General features: G+C 43.8%; 1 protein-coding gene across 5 annotated transcripts in view; it reads left to right on the forward strand.

The window, feature by feature from the left end:
- The window catches only part of Dab1 (DAB adaptor protein 1), a 243,203-nt gene that overhangs the window by 215,611 nt on the left and 11,233 nt on the right, over positions 1-16,359 (forward strand). For 3 of the 5 annotated variants that reach the window (XM_051188284.1, XM_051188285.1, XM_051188287.1), the window contains 5 exons: positions 1,599-1,649; positions 1,741-1,788; positions 6,143-6,205; positions 8,363-8,471; positions 14,175-14,723. In XM_051188284.1, the coding sequence (XP_051044241.1) occupies positions 1,599-1,649; positions 1,741-1,788; positions 6,143-6,205; positions 8,363-8,471; positions 14,175-14,723 (820 nt within the window). The remainder of the gene's footprint in view (positions 1-1,598; positions 1,650-1,740; positions 1,789-6,142; positions 6,206-8,362; positions 8,472-14,174; positions 14,724-16,359) is intronic. The other 2 variants (XM_051188286.1, XM_051188288.1) reach the window with 1 other exon arrangement.

Here is a 16,359-nt window from a genome sequence, read left to right on the forward strand (position 1 = left end):
CTGTTTTTCAAATTTATTTAATTCATCCATCATGTTCTGAAGCCATTTGCTTTCTTATATTGGACAGATGTAATGAGATTTTGGACACTAAAAAATGTTTTTATTAAAAGTTATGACCCAGAGCTAGTTGGTAGGGGCCCTGCCATAAATCCCAAGGAGTGTGTGAATTTATAAGGGTTGTAGCGACATAACCTTAACCTTCTAGGCCACCCCATAGATTACACGGCCTCCTAGGCGCTCCTCCCACACCCCACACACCTGTGGCTAAATCCCAATACTCATAATTATCAGTGCTAATAGTAGTGGAAGTAGTATCCCTGTAGTTATTACACATTGTGACTTTTCATCTCACCATTGCCACAGTTGAGTCATGGTGAAATGGACCCTGGTGGAGACAGGTGACAGGATTTATGGGTGTTTCTTCTGAATGGCAGCAGTCCTGGGCATGTTGATTCTCCTGCCCCACTCTACATCCTGTGGATAGGAATGAGGGAAGTACCAGTCACAATTTCTGTGGACAGAGTGAAGGTGATTTTGGCAAATGATCAGTATTTTAAGACTGTACAACAGTCTCCCCATCCCTCCATTGCCAACACCAAACCCTGCCCAAAATTAGGAAGCAGTGTCATCTCTCTGCACGTGCCCAATGACTCAATTTGAATGCCTGCAGACACAGATTCTATTAACATCGAGCAACTTGGAAATTATCCAAAGGATAATTAGCCGGTATGTATAGACCAAACCAAGGTTATTAAAATATGCGTATGTAGTAGATATTACACTTTCTGTGCAATAGGTAATATATTCAATAGAATTAAAAGTTAGTTTTGGCCAGCTGCCAGCCACTTGTTAGGACATGGATTTGTTCATTTCTGTTGGACAATGCTGTGGATTAGACCCTCGGGAGCTGCACAACATTTGGGAATGAATTGCACACATGAGAGAACTCTCAATAGAACAGATGCAGCCAAGGTGCTGAGGACTCCCAAGAGGAAGACGTTTGATGGCAGAGGTGGCATTCAGTTGGGCTTAGGAAAGTAAGGAGCACTGAGCTTACTGGGATGCAAAGAGATTGCTGAGTAAAGAGAGCAGCTGACACAAAAGATGAGCAAACCGGCGGACAATGAGTGTGCGTGTGTGTATTGTGTAAATGTGCACGCAAAAGTGAAAATGTCATAATGGGATCCATTATTTTGCATGCTGTTAATAAGTAAAAAGAATCACCAATAAGAATAGTTGAGTTGGGCTAATGCCACATGATGGCACATCTTCATTTTCAATGAAAACTCTCCACTGTAGAAACCTTGCTCTTACCTATAGACACTGCTGCACCTAGCTGAGTGGTGGGCATAATTGCAGGAAGATGGACTTTAGACTTTACAGACATGCTGTTGCTGTGTCTCCCTATCAGGTCTGTGCTTTATCATCTGGTTATGCTGGAAACATATCCCAGGGTTTTCACCATACATCAGAATCAGCTCCCGCCTACTGTGACCACGGGAGTGTAAACCATAGCTACCATCATCATTAAACTCATAAATCCATGTCATTTGTGTGTCGTTCACTCCATCCTCATTCATCATCCCTTGCACTTGCAGAATAGCCAGCCATTGGAGGATTTTGAAGAGCGTTTTGCTGCAGCCACGCCGGTAAGAATGAGAGGGCCCTGTCTGTTTAACTGTTTCATGTTGTTGGACCATCACTCATTTCATGCTCATCAATCGTGCCTTGTGGTTGCAGAACAGACATCTGTCAGTGGACTTTGATGAGCTTCTTGAGGCAACCAAGGTAAGACCTCCAGGGTCCTGTTACATTAGGGTTCTTCTGTTATCCTCATGTGTCTCATTTGTCCCTCATCCACCTGTATAAATAAGAGATTTTTCTATTCTGTGCTGCTGCAGTAGGTGCCCATTGTAATGTTCATAGGAAAGGTAAAGGTGCCATGAGATCCAATAGTAAGAGTGTGTGTGCAAATGGTTGTGTGTGTGTGTGTGTGTGTATGAGTGTGTAAGATAAGGGGAATTGGAAAGGAGATAGCATCCCTTATTTTCATTCAACTGGTATTTTGGAGGCCTCCTAACACATTTGGAGGTGAAGGGGAGGGAGATAACAAACTCTTTGTGTCCTAACAGAAAGGGGAGTAGGCAGTCCGGAAAAGAATAAGTGACTATGGAAGGAGCTCATGCAGAAGCCTGAAGATGGATTTCCTTTAGGGTCTTCTGTACCCTGCCCTCATTAGTAATGCATGAACTGACTGTATAGGTCTGTCTTCCATATAGTAGCCAGCTCCTGAAAATAGGGGCAGGAACATGCTGTCCTCGGGTCTTTGTCCCTACTCTTGGCACAGTGGCCCATGTATGATAAGAATGCCTATCATTTCCTGAAGGATCCCAGGATCTCCTGTTCCCAAAACATAGGGATCAACCCTGTGAGAGAATGTGTTGTGGGGATCAGCCCATCCTTCATCAATTGTGTCACGAAAACATCACCTCAGGGGAATTCTAGGACTACTTGCTACAGTTATGTTGAAAGAAGGGCCAGGGAACTAAGCTTGAGCCAGCTGTTTTGCAGTGTTCTATATACCTTGGAAACTCTCACTTGTTCAAATTAAAGTGACTAGGCTAGGACCAGGCCTCAGGGAGATATTGAGGGGCTTGACCTAAACCAGTCAGCTCCTTATCTCCATCACTGGCCATGGCAGCCTCAGCATCACTCTACCTACTGTTGGAAAATACCCAGTATCTTCTAAAAGAAACACATCTGTCACTTATAGCTACACCTCTACAAAAGGCCTTTGATATGTTTGTATGGTGAATAGGTCCTTCTCTTGTGAGCAGATGTCTGGAGCTTAAGCTTCGAATAACCTCCCATGGGTGGGCAGCATTGCGGGTCTCTTGGGAACCCTGGCTTTTGGTGGAAAGATATCGTAGCACTAACTACCACCATTAAGCAAGGCTGACCTTGAAAAAGGATCTTGTTGCTCTGCAGGGCAACGCATCCCAAGCCCCCCAGCAGCTGATCCCAGGTAGATCACTCACCTCTGCCTCAGTTAACCTATCAGTACAGGGCAGACTGTGGCGATGGAGCTGACTTTCCTGGGCTCAGGAAGTGTCAGAAATGATGATAATGTATGGGAAAGCTTATTGTAAGCTGTAAAGTGTTTTACAAATGTGAACTCTTAGCTTTATTCTCTTGAGGCCTTTAAAATGATGGATGAGGACAGTATTTTCAGATAGAACATGGTTTATTAGGTTACAAATAAGCGGCTGGGGTTCACATGGGGGAGGACTGTGAAAATAGATACCGTTCCTGATTCTCAATCATATGTGGTTATTCAGATTATTTTTAATTTTATGGCCCAAGAACCCCCTTTTTCTATAAAATTTAATTAACTCAGGTTCTATTTAAACAGCAAATCCAATGAAACAAAATAACAGCCTATGTTTTATGCCTCCCCATGTTTTTCTCGTTTAATCCTTGAGTGAAAATCATTTGGCAAGAGGAAGGGCTATATCTCAAGAAAGAAGGTTATTTTAAAAGTTGTGCTTAAGGAGAAAATTAGCCAATAAATTATCTTTACGATGTTAGTAAAAGTATGCCACGAGTTCAACACATTTGAGATGTAAATTGTGTGACTTAATTATTAACTTCATTTTAATATTTTCCCAACGCTGAAAATAGTCCTGAGCTATTTTATAAGCATAGAGATCCAAACTCCAGGAAGCCCAAATGCTTCAGCTGAATTCATTAAGTAGTTAGTCTTTTATGCAGAAGGAGCAGGGACCAAAGGGTAGGCCTCACCATATCAGGTGAGATGTTGTTGCCATGCCAAAGAAGGCTTGCAGAAGAAAAATAGCGGAGTCCAGATTTGGGAGCACACCGTACATGCCAGCTGCCATGTGTACATCAGCTGCTGGATTGTCACTGTGTGAGAGGAAAGCTGTTAGGAGAGTCGCTGGGAAAGACTGAAATGTACACAAGTGCCTCCATAGCCTTGCCCAGTCCCCTCATCCATCTCTTAGGAGAAATTCATGCTGGTAACACCAACCAAACAGCTTCCCCCTCCCCTAGTGTTCCTCCTGGCTCATGGAGTTTCCTGTGTCCCTGGGGTCCTTCCTCTTCTTTGTCACCAGGTTAACTGTACCTCTCCTGCAGGATTTGGAGACAGGCTGTTTCCTTTGGAAAAACTCTGACTAAATTCCCTGCCCTAGTAGACAGGGTTCCAGTTATCCACCCCCACCCCCACCCCCAAGACTCCTGACACCTTTCTGTCATGTTACCTTGAAAGAATCTGTATCTGAGGACTGCCGTCCCCACCATACTATCACTACCTGCAGTTGGGAATTAGCGGTTCTCCTTTCTGTGCCCCTAACACCTAGTGCAGTGCCCAGCACCATACTGCTCCTTCAAGGGAAGCATGGTGTGTACTTGTGTAGAAACAAAACACTGCGTGTGCCAGGCACTGTTGTTCAGTCTGAGAACCCAAGGGAAAGGAATGGAAGTGGGACTCACACAATGGAGCTTCATTCTTGTCAAGGAAGAGTCATTTGTACCATTTAGCCAACCTTAGCCAAGTATTAGAATAAACAAGCCTGCTATTATGATCATCCCTGGTTGGAAATGCTTAGAACCAAATTTGTTTTAGATTTTGAAGTTGGGTTATATTCAGAATGACATATCTTGGAGATTGACCCAAAGCCTAAACACAAAATTCCTTTCTGCCTCATATACACCTCTACCCATGCCTTGCGTATAATTTCACACATTATATTTAGTGTCCCAGCCTTTTAACCAGGACCCTTGTTGGAAGTCAAGTGTAGAGTTTTCTATTTATTGCCTCCCATGAACACTCAGAATTCTTGGGATTTGGAATATTTGAGGTTTTGCATTTTCAAATTAGGGATGATAGATCTATAACATATAAAGAGATATTATCAATTCTGTCATCCAGCTGAGGATGTGAAGCTTGGAAAGTGCTTGGAATGGTTAGACTCAACATACACACTCAACTGTGGGACCTCTCCTGAACTCAGATCTGGCTCACTCATCAGAATGAGCAGTCATCCCTCTTTTGGCATGAATCCTATAGATCCAACTATGACCAAACTAGAGCTGAATGTCTGTGGGGGCCCAGAGTAGCAGGGCAGCCAACCTCTTCCTGTACCTTCTGTTAACTGGGTTTTATGGTTACCTGCATTACAAGTCCTAGCTTAAAATATGAAGATGAGTGGGAAATAGTTTTTGCTCAGTGCTTTGCATAATTAAGTCAGGACATTTGGTTCCTGGCCAACGAATTCCTATGTCCCTGAAGCCAAAGTGTATGCATATTAATCCTTAAGTGTATCTTTAAAAGGTTCCTCTGATGAGAGGGTGCAGGAACTGGGGCTGACATGTAAAACAAGCTTGTTTCAAATTAAAAAAGGTTCTTTGCTCTCTGGCCAGGCTTTCTCACACACCCTGTTTGATGGACGGGAAGATGGATGGTCCACTGTCTGTAGGGATGGAGTTCCTAGGAGTGATTGATAGTGTGTATACTGGGCTGGGTTTGATGCCCTTCCTAGTGTTAAATGAAATGTTTTCTTCTCACCCAACTGCATTTTTTATCCATGAGACAGACTTGGGGAGGAATGCAAGTTTGACTGCATGCTCTCTATCTAGAAAATACAAAGCCTGACATCCTGACTTGGATGACCTTGGTGTAACCTCTCTGTGAATCAGTTTCTTTACAGAAAATGTGAATAAGGGTTCCTGCCTCTCAGGGTTAGGGCTGTGGGGAGTAGTGACTGGAAAGTACCTTGTAGTCATCCCTTGTCATTCCTACATGTAGGTGGCTTTTGGGTGGGTGTCATAGGATTGCATGTCTGTCCATGGCTGTGTTTGATAGTGCATTAGGATAAAGTGCCGATAACAATGTTTATAGCAATTGTGTACCACTCAACAAACCTAGAGAAACAACTAGACGCGGAGAAGTAAATTGACTCTGGTCCTATGCTGTGGGACCATGAAGTGTAGCAGTGAAGGACTGGCCTTACCGCTTACATGGTGGTATGGTGGAAAGGATGGCTACTCTCACAAGAAGGTTTAAAGTAAGCCCAGCAGCATTCACTCTCCTGCTTACGTGATTCTCTCTGTGTCTTTTCAGGCTGTGACTCAATTAGAACTTTTTGGAGACATGTCCACCCCACCTGATATAACCTCTCCCCCTGTAAGTATGCATTGCCCTCTGAGCCCTGCTGCCCCTTCCCCCAAGCACACAGTGATCCAGTCTAAGCTATGGTGAAAGAGCCTGACTGGTAAATGTCAACTAATGTTCCCGAACCTCGGTCTCCTTTACTATGAAGGAGAAGGAATTTGGATGAATACTTCTGGTTTGAAGAATAAATAACACCATGCATTCAATACATTTGACAACTCAGGACATTGTGGCTTGTTCTTCGGGCTCTAGGAAGGAGTTGGGAAAGATATGTATTTTGTGCCAACCAAGAGTGGGTAGCTAAGTTGGGAATATGGACAAGAAACTCAACAGGGCAGGAAGCATAAGAGGGCATGTGCCATCATCTACCTTATCCCCTGTAGCACAGTGGGCAGCCTCTTCTGTCTCATCCTTCCCTTTCCTTCCCCTTCCCTTTGTCCTCTCCCACTTCACTCTGTGTTCACTGTCTACTGGCTTGCCTTTGAGCCTTATAAATCATAGTCTGTGCCTCTCGGAGCCACTCACGAAACTCCAGGTTTACAGCCACAGCTCAGTAGTAGCATCTGGGGCACTGCTTGCAAGAGGATGGAGATTGCATGGAGCCTTCCTTTGAAAGTACCAAAGGGAAAGGAAAGAAAATCAAATTAAAAACAAAGCAAAATAGCACCTCGGTGCTGGACATGTTCATCAGTAATCCTGCCCCTGCAGTAGCCAGCATGCCTTCTTCAGCCACAGCCCACCGTACCCCCCCCCACTGCTCCCCAGAAGTGTAGAGAGAAAGCAGTTGGCAGAATCTGCACCAACTGAAGCTGCTGGGAAAGGACTTCTCCTCTGAGCACCACATGGTTGTGCAAACAGAGGCAAGGAGCTATGTGGTTCATTGGCAAGATGCACCTCAGAGAAAGGGCTGTGATCCCACCACCAAGGACAGATGGCCTGAGACCATGCAGCCCAGGCAACTGGCCTGAGACTCAGTTGCCACTGGGTAATCCAGGCACAGCTGCCCTGCACCCAATACCTGATGTCCACTGCAACCTTGCCTTCTTCTCAATGAAGCCAGGCCACTCTCATGAGCCTTTCTCTCCTACAGCACCCTCAGATAACAGCTGAGGTAGAGAACGGCCTAAAGGCTCTCCCTTCTTTAACCCCTGCATTGTACAGATGAGCAAACTGAGACCCAGGAAGGACATGTGGGGAAAATAGAACATCTCTGACTATGTGCAAAAAAAAAAAAAAAATGCTTAACACAGCAGCTCAGGGCTGCATTTCTGGCCCTGAACCCAGGCGCCATCCAAATGGATGTTTAGTAATCCCCAGAACAATGCCACTCGTCCCGGAAGCTGATGATCTAAAAATGGCCCTGTCTAATTGCCATGGTTTCAGGATTAATTGCTTGCCCCAGTCTGTTCCAATGGAGGGGGCAGGGACCAACAAGAATATTATGGCATTGAGCAGCTTACACTCTGTAGACAAAAGCCTCCAGTTAACAGGTGTGGATGTTCTTATTGATAAATCTCTCCTTACACAGCATGCATCTGACCTTTCCAGGAGCTGCAGCTTGGGCCAGATTGATGCTAGAAGTCCCCAGATACCCTACTGTTGTTAAGTTGTCATCATGAAAATATTGCCTTCACTTTTGCAAGTGGGAGGTTCAAGCAAGAGTCTGTGAGGCTCTAGGATACATTGGCCTGCACTCCATCCACTTGCCAAGCTTTCTTTGTTTATTTGGCCAACTGTTTACTCACCACCTAGTCAATGGCAAGTTCTGAACTGAGGATACAGTAGGGTTCAAGTGTGTATATTTCAGATTGAATTGATTACTTGCAAGTGGTGAAAGCCATGTATGGTGAAATAAGTTGGTGGCCTGAAAACCCACAGAGGTAGGGGCTCAAAAGAATTATCATACTGGCCATCGTGTGCTGAACTTCGACCATGTGCCTGTGTGTGGTACTTAATAAAACTTAATAAAAATAATGGTTTAGGTGCATGCTTTCATTTAGTCCTCACTGCAGCTCTGGAGGGAGGGGGCGGTAAGATAATTTTTCTGTCACCAATCCACAAACTGAAGCACACAGGTGACTTGGACTGTGTCTGGTTGTGTCCTCCCTCTATGTGGACTTCTGAGCATCTCTCATTGCATCTTTTCCCTTGCCCCTCTCTGTCTGGCAGACTCCAGCAACCCCAGGTGATGCCTTTCTCCCATTGTCATCCCAGACACTTCCGGGGAGTGCAGATGTGTTTGGCTCTGTGTCTTTTGGCACTGCTGCTGTACCCTCAGGTAAGGTCACCCTCCTACTTCCTGTAGACCTCACTTAGACAACTATCACATCCAGCACCAAATACTGTTAGAATGCCTAAGGAGGGCTGTTCTTGTCTATGACTCACCAAGAGACATGAGGCAGCCATGTCCATGGGCAAGTGGTCAAACACAAAGCTGTGGACGTTGATGCCACCTGGAAAATTCCAGACTCAGGGTTGTTGCAAAAACATGGCATCATGCACACAGACATGCAAATCAGTACAAGTGTATTTCCTCTCCATCACTTCAATCAGAGGCAGGGAAGATGGTTTGAAGGAAAGAGGAGACATACCTCTTGAATCCTTGCTGGGATCAAGGAAAGAGAGGTCTCCCACCCACGTGGAGAGCCTTGTAGGGCAATGATGAACTTCTAGTGGTGAATTGAGAATCTCTTTTAGAGATTTAAAAAGTACCTTTTTATTTTCCAAGTATTTTTTAAAAGGTGTAGACTGTATTTACAACAGGGTAAAAATACCTGTGATCACAGTACTGCAGGTAAGTTAGAAATGAGTAGCATCTCAGGGGTTATACTTTGTGTTCATGATAATCTGCCAGTAGGTCGTTCCACTTGGAAAGGGCCACTGATGGAAGAGTTTAGTTCTTTTAACTATCTGGGAGCCTAAAGGAATATTGCATTTCCCTCTACCTACATTCTCTGAGTTGGAGACTCTTTATTTCTTTCTTGGGTTTATTCTTGTAAACAGCAAACGAGAGCTTGAATATTTTAGAATACAAATCTGCTTGTGCTTTTTTATGTAAATAATTAATTTTAATTATATGTTGTTAGAAGCAAATTCTTGATACTAAATATAAACCTTGCTGTTGTTGTATGTAAATTAAAAATTCACCGCCTGTTCTGGAATACAGCTCTTCCTCTTGAGTCTAAGGATCATCACAATCTTTTAGAAGCAATAACATTGATAGCGACTGCCCTTGACTTATAGCTTAGTATCTATAGGCAACATAGAAATGTATGCATTTCCACCCCCCAGTTGAATGTTTTAGTCATCTCTGAAATGGAATAGTGGTGATGACTTATTTTCTGAGTATAAAATGGGCATTAAAATCTAGAGAATGGTAAAATAGAATGTCATTTAAAATATGAATAAAAATGTCTGTCAGGAATGTGCCTGTGCTTGAACGTTAGCATCACATACACATGCTTTGTCCCCATTGCTTTGTCTACAAAGATCAATGATAACAGTGCTAGACTCCATACTTACTAGTCTTCATGTGTGCTTACTCTACAGCTATTCACTGAGTACCCACTACATGCCAGGTGCTTGGAATACAGCCGTGAACATAGAGGGCTTCTCTCTATCTGGGGTCATAAGCCACAATACAGATCAGATGATCAATATGTTAAAATGAGAGTTATGGGGATAAAAAGATGCAGAGGCTGGACATCAGAGTCCTGGCCAAAGAATGTGTGGTCAGAAGGATCTCTTAAGCCAGGCAACATCAAGAATATGAAGGGCCAAGAAAGCAGACAGGTTTCCTGGTTCAGGGTTTTTCAGGCAGGGGGAGGAAGTTTGACCCCTCCTACTTCCATCATCTTCTCTCCAAAGGACAAAATGGCCCTAGGTTTCATGCCTTCCCCTGCACTCAAATTTGACTGCAAATGCCCTGGAGACCTTGGTTAGACACAGTACTACTCTGCTTTTTCCCAGGCCAGCTTCAAGAGTGTAATCTCCTACTACTTAACCAGCTATCTGTCTTCTCAATGCTATCTCTTTGGAGTCATGAAAAATCTGATCAGCTTTCAGAGCATAGTTCAAAAATTAATTTGTGTTAGTGTATTTTACTTTCAGTCTTCACATAAAATATACTTAAGATAGTCCTCAGCTAGTGATAATCTGAGCCCCCCCTCTTCAACTGGTATTCAAATGTCACCAGCCATTGTGCCTCCATGCCTTGCAGAAATTATCTATCTAGACAGCAAATGGGAGACAAGTCAAGAAGTAGGCCAGTCCCATAAAGTCTAACTGACTGCTGAAGACTTCCAAAGACCCTGGAGAATCTTAAATTCTGGTTTTAGATGTTGGGGTAGATAATCTGCCAGAGGCAAAATTTCATCTTCATGCCTGGATTGAAAAACAATACCTTGTGTCAGTATCATGAGAACAAAATGAGATAATTAAGCACCTTGGAAAATACTGGTGCATTGTAGCTACTCAATGTAGAAAATACTGTTATTACTTTATTATTACAGCTCTGATTATGACAGCAAAGGACATATGCCCTGTCCTATCCTACCTTTTCTCCCTTATCTTTATATAATTTTTTAAACGCATATAGTAAAGTTTAGGTCTTTGGTCTTTTGGCTACTTGTGTCAGAGGTGAGGTAGCTTGGGTAGACTGGAGAACATAGGCTCTACCACTGAGCAGCTGCAGATGAGCCAGCCTGATCTCTGCTGAGCCTAGACCCTTACTTGTAAAATGGAGGGTGATGATTTAACCTCCTAGAGCTGAGAGCCGTGTGAGTGGTGTCTTGTAGAAGACCTTTGTAATGTTGCTCAGAAATGTGCTTTTAGGATGCTCTGTGGATGGTATGTGCTTCTTATCAGGGGTCCATGCTTTGCTGCTCATATAACTGGCTGATGCAAACCATGCCCTCATGGAAGAAGAATTGTATGCATACAGGTTAAACAGATAGTGGTAATAGCTACCCAAGAGGCCTATTACAAGGATCTACTCCCCCATCAAAAAAGGGAGTGGGGCTGATGGGCTGTTGTTTTGTTCTCCTCTGCATCTGTAGAGACTGAATCAAAGCCAATGATGATACTTTTGGAAGAATGAATGAGTAGCTAGGAGACCCTTTGATTTCCATGTGTTTCTTATAGTTTAGTCTGGTTTTGTTTTCCTTTCCCCAATCATAGGTAGGGGTGTCTCCAGAGCTAGAATCTCATTATAAATTGCAATTTTTTAACATCTAAAAATAATAAATAAACCCCTCTCTGCAAAGTGGGAATGCAGTTAGGTAGCAGCAAAGAGGTTTGTATTACCCAAACTTTGTGACACAAACAGATGTTCCTTGGTACCTCATCCCTCCACTGCTGCACATACTAAGAGGTGCGCAGCTAACAAGTTGTTAGGCAGCTGCAGTGGCTGCCATGAAGCTGCTCTCTGAGACCAATGCTGCCTTAGTCCTGGTGCTGAGGTGCCCTTTCAGGCATGTTACAGCCTGTGGCTAGAAAGCAGTTCTCTCAGGTTTGGGGAGAACTCAGGCTGCACAGCCTCTCCTCCTCCAACCAGGAAGATTGAGTAAGATCTGGAAACTCCCCAACATGGGACCAATTACCCAAAGCTGCCTTTCTCTCTTCTGAATATTATACTTTGGTCTGGAGCAGATGGCTTGGAGCCAGAGAGACATGCTAATAGCTCTCTCCCAAAAATTGTGTATAGCCCATCTGTTAGTTCCCTGTGGGAGAAAAATAAAAAAAGAAAGAAAATATGGGGCGGGGCTGCCACCAGCCCTCGAACCATCAAAGATCACAGTGCTTATGGATCTTACATTGGACTCTTAGGAAAATATGGTGAAGATATCCATCCTCTTAATCCATACACCAGCTGATGCTCGTGAGCCAAGCCTTATCTGAGCTGTATGCTCAAGACAGCGAAATGCCACACAGACCCCTAAGTTGTGGCTCAGAATGATTCTCCTTGGGGTTTCTTTCTTTGTGTTTATGTGATGGCAATATGCTTTCAGTAGAAACCACACTGTGAATGTTGGTCTTTCCCCAGGGTAACAATATCTGGTTCAGTGCTCTCTGTAGATGCTGGGCAGCCATGGGGAGCTTTGGCTTCCAGTTAGCCATGCAATCAGAAGGTTAAAAGGTCACTGCACAATGTACTGGGCGGCTAAGCTATACAGTAGGTTAGAACCTGTAGTATCTTGCGTTTACTGTGGGTATTTCAAAGAATAGATGCATCTGCATTTTAGAAGAGAAGAGGGAAGGAAGATGGGGGCATGGCTGAATAGAAACTCTCTCACTAAAATTGGCAATACAGTCACTGGGGTCATTGTTAGTTCCCCGGATAAGTCACCACTTGTGAAGCCTAGAGCATTCTTTTTATAACAAATATCTGCAGTGTTGAAACTCATAGATAATATTCTGACACCATTTTTTAATCAGTATAATGTCATACTGATAATATGGAATTGAAGTGAGAAGTGATTTATAATAAAAGCATGTATTTCAATTTAGAAATACTTAGGCATGACCATACTACAGGACATGATGAGTAATGAGATGATCTTACCTAATAATAGAGTCACCAGTAAAAGCTACAGCTGAAATACAGGCTGAGACCAGCCTCCATGAGACGTGTTTCTATGGCCACTATTTTCCAAAACACTCTTGAATGTTCCACATGAAATGAAATATGTATTTTCCTTGAGTGTGTACACTTGTTTCATTCATGGAAAATCATAGGTGTTGACTGTGCAAAGAAACTGAATTTCTGAGCCGTTCAGTTCATCTAGGCTTACCCATTCATAAACAGGAGAATGGAATTGTTCATTGTCCTGTGCACTGGTCTCACAAATTATATGTTGTCTGCTATAAATGCTGGTGGCTCCTTAAATACCATGAGACCCCAGGCTTCTCTGTAGTTACCATAACAACTAAAGCATCCCACAGGTTTCTCTATAGCCCCAGAATGGCCCCCTCTATCAAGATATCTCTTTCATTTCTTTCTCAGGTTAGGGAAACCTGGTCCAGGGAAACTCCCAGGAATCCATGAAGATTATCTCAGCTAAGACTCCTAGCAGTAGTGGAGAGGTTGCCTGAAATGGTCTTCTCCTATTATAAGATTGGTGAATGCTCTAATTGTCATCATAGAACCTGTACCCAGTAAACTGATGGAAGCAAATGCAGAGATCCACAGACAAACTCTGGGCTGAGCTCTGAGAGTCCAGTTGAAAAGAAAGAGGAGAGATTATATGATCAAGGGGCATCAAGTTCATGGTGGGGAAACCCACGGATACAGCTCCTGGGAGCTCATGCAGGGATTTTGTGAGGATGTGGAACAATGGTCATACATCCTATATGATTTAATATTCACAGTGCTCCAGGCCCCTATCTATAAGACAGGCATATATCATCTTCTATTTCAGTGCAATGATCTGAAGGCTAATGTAATTGTATATACAAAGTGTGGATGACTTCACCTGACACACAGTGAACATTTACAGAGGCCCGACCATGCTAGGACTTAGGATAACATGAGAAAGACATAAGCCTCCTGACCTCGGGATAACTACATTCTGGAGGGTGTGCCAGGAGAGCCTTAATGGGAAAGGTCATAAATAGAGAGTGAAACACAGCTTGAGTTGGGAAATTATAATAGCATTCTTACCATTGCTTTACTTTCCCAAATTTCATACTTCAGGAGCTGAAGTGTCTCAGTGGAAGGCGGCCTTGGTTTCCCTTTGCCTCTACTTGGTCAACTGACAACAGTCTCAATTGCTGAGGCTATCTGAGACCTAACTTTCTTTAAGTTTCTCAGTCTCAAGGCAGCATGCAGTGTGAAACTCTGAATGTTAGAACTTCAGAGGCTGAGGTGAAAAAAACAGACCTCTGCTTCCTTGCTGTAAATGACCAGTACATGCCTGTCAATCACTCAGATCCATAGACTTTTCTTCTGCAGGATACCTGAACTTCCTCTCTCCTATTCCAGGTTATGTTGCTATGGGTGCCGTCCTCCCATCCTTCTGGGGCCAGCAGCCCCTTGTTCAACAGCAGATCGCCATGGGTGCTCAGCCACCCGTTGCTCAGGTGATGCCAGGAGCTCAACCCATTGCATGGGGCCAGCCAGGTCTCTTTCCTACAACCCAGCAACCCTGGCCAACTGTGGCCGGGCAGTTCCCGCCAGCCGCCTTCATGCCCACACAAACTGTTATGCCTTTACCAGCTGCCATGTTCCAAGGTCCCCTCACCCCCCTTGCAGCAGTCCCAGGCACGAATGACTCTGCCAGGTCAAGTCCCCAGAGTGACAAGCCCAGGCAGAAAATGGGGAAGGAAATGTTTAAGGATTTCCAGATGGTCCAGCCTCCACCTGTGCCCTCCCGAAAGCCTGACCAGCCCTCCCTGACCTGTACCTCAGAGGCCTTCTCCAGTTACTTCAACAAAGTCGGGGTGGCACAAGATACAGATGACTGTGATGACTTTGACATCTCCCAATTGAATTTGACACCTGTGACTTCCACCACACCATCCACCAACTCACGTGAGTGTCCTTTCGTTAGACTCTAAAACCTGATGAGTAGAATGCCTTTTTTTGCTGGTAGCTAAGCTACTGGGGACAGAGTCTATCTCACTTGCATCTCAAGATTGTTGGTAGTACTGATAACAGTCTTCATGGTCACCAAGTGGCCTACCAGTTATAGCACACACCCCCACCTCATTCTCTGGCTCTCTTCTTACAAAACATTGATACCAAGTTGCCCTAGATTTGTGTGACAGATAATGGCAGTAAGGTTCACAGACACCAAGAGATACAAATGAGTATGTGCCCACAACATCACTGTGCTTCTTATAGCTTAGTTAATATGCTCATTTGTGATGCATGTATGTTAGCCTGTGGCATACCCATTTTAGCACGGCTTATTAAAATGAAAATCAATGTCTTTTTAAAAAGAAAAAAAGCAGAAACAAGGGGCCAGGAAGATCTCAGAAGGTGGCAGTGCTTGTCACTGACCCTGAAGACCTGAGTTTAAGCTCCAAACTCATGGTAGAAGGAGAGAACTGGTTTCCAAAAGTTATTTTCTGACCTCATTGTACACACACACACACACACACACACACACACACACACACACACACACTAATGAAATTAAATTTAGCCTTGTTAGGCTTCATAACTAGAAAAGAAATTATGATCAGGAGGAATGTAAGGCATATAGCCTTGAGGTCGTATCGGAGCCTGATGATTAGAATGGGATGAGAGTGGGCAGACAGCCCTGCCTGGGAACATGTAGCTCTCTTTGTTCCCATTGACTGTGTGCTTTGGAGTAACAGTAGTTTGACCTCCATGAGCTTCGTGGCTCTCAACTCTATAAAGCCAGTTATTTAAAGGCATTACAACATGGGAGAATCTTCATCTCTGGAATCTTACTCAGGGGATTTTACAGGCTCCTGGGCCAGGTTTCTAGTGCTGGTTCCATCATGACAAGCTGTATCTTAAGACAAATCAAGCCATTGCTCTGAGTCTCTGGACTCCTTGGAGGAGGAGCAGCTTCCTTCTGGCCTTAGCATTTGGGGACGCTGCTTCCACTTATTTTCCCCACTGCAAACACAAAAATAGAAAGCCTGTTGACAAGTCGGGATCCAGACACTAGAGCTCGCATGTGCTTGTCAGACACAATCAGAAAAAGTGTTCCAGTGACTCAGCCTGAGCCTGAGCCTTGACAATTGATAAGGGGAAAGAAAAGGTTCATGGTACAATGACTTTGGCGTTTTCATTACTGTCACTGGTGATACGGATCACTGGATGGCCAATACCATGAATTGTCAAAAAAAAAAAATCTAATGTGAATACAATTAGATTGTGTCATTCAGCCAGGTTCAGAATGCTGTTCTGAAAATGAAGGCCTTGTACTCGGGCCATGGGTGCTACATAGCCAAGGCATTTCTATTAATTCTAATCCATGGGGTTTCAATGAAGAATAATGAATAAAAAATGAAACACTAAAGAAATAACAATCGTGTGTAAATGAACAAGAGTCTTTTAAAAGCATATGTCTCAATTTTCAATGAACCATGGGCTACCTACAAACAAGCAAGTTGTTTGAGGACAGGGACTGTCTTGCCATCCTCCCCACTTTTCTCTGAATGCTAGCAGGGTGGCACATACAGATGTTAGG

Source organism: Phodopus roborovskii, unplaced genomic scaffold (genome assembly GCF_943737965.1).
Source record: "Phodopus roborovskii unplaced genomic scaffold, PHOROB, whole genome shotgun sequence".
Lineage (NCBI taxonomy): Eukaryota > Metazoa > Chordata > Mammalia > Rodentia > Cricetidae > Phodopus > Phodopus roborovskii.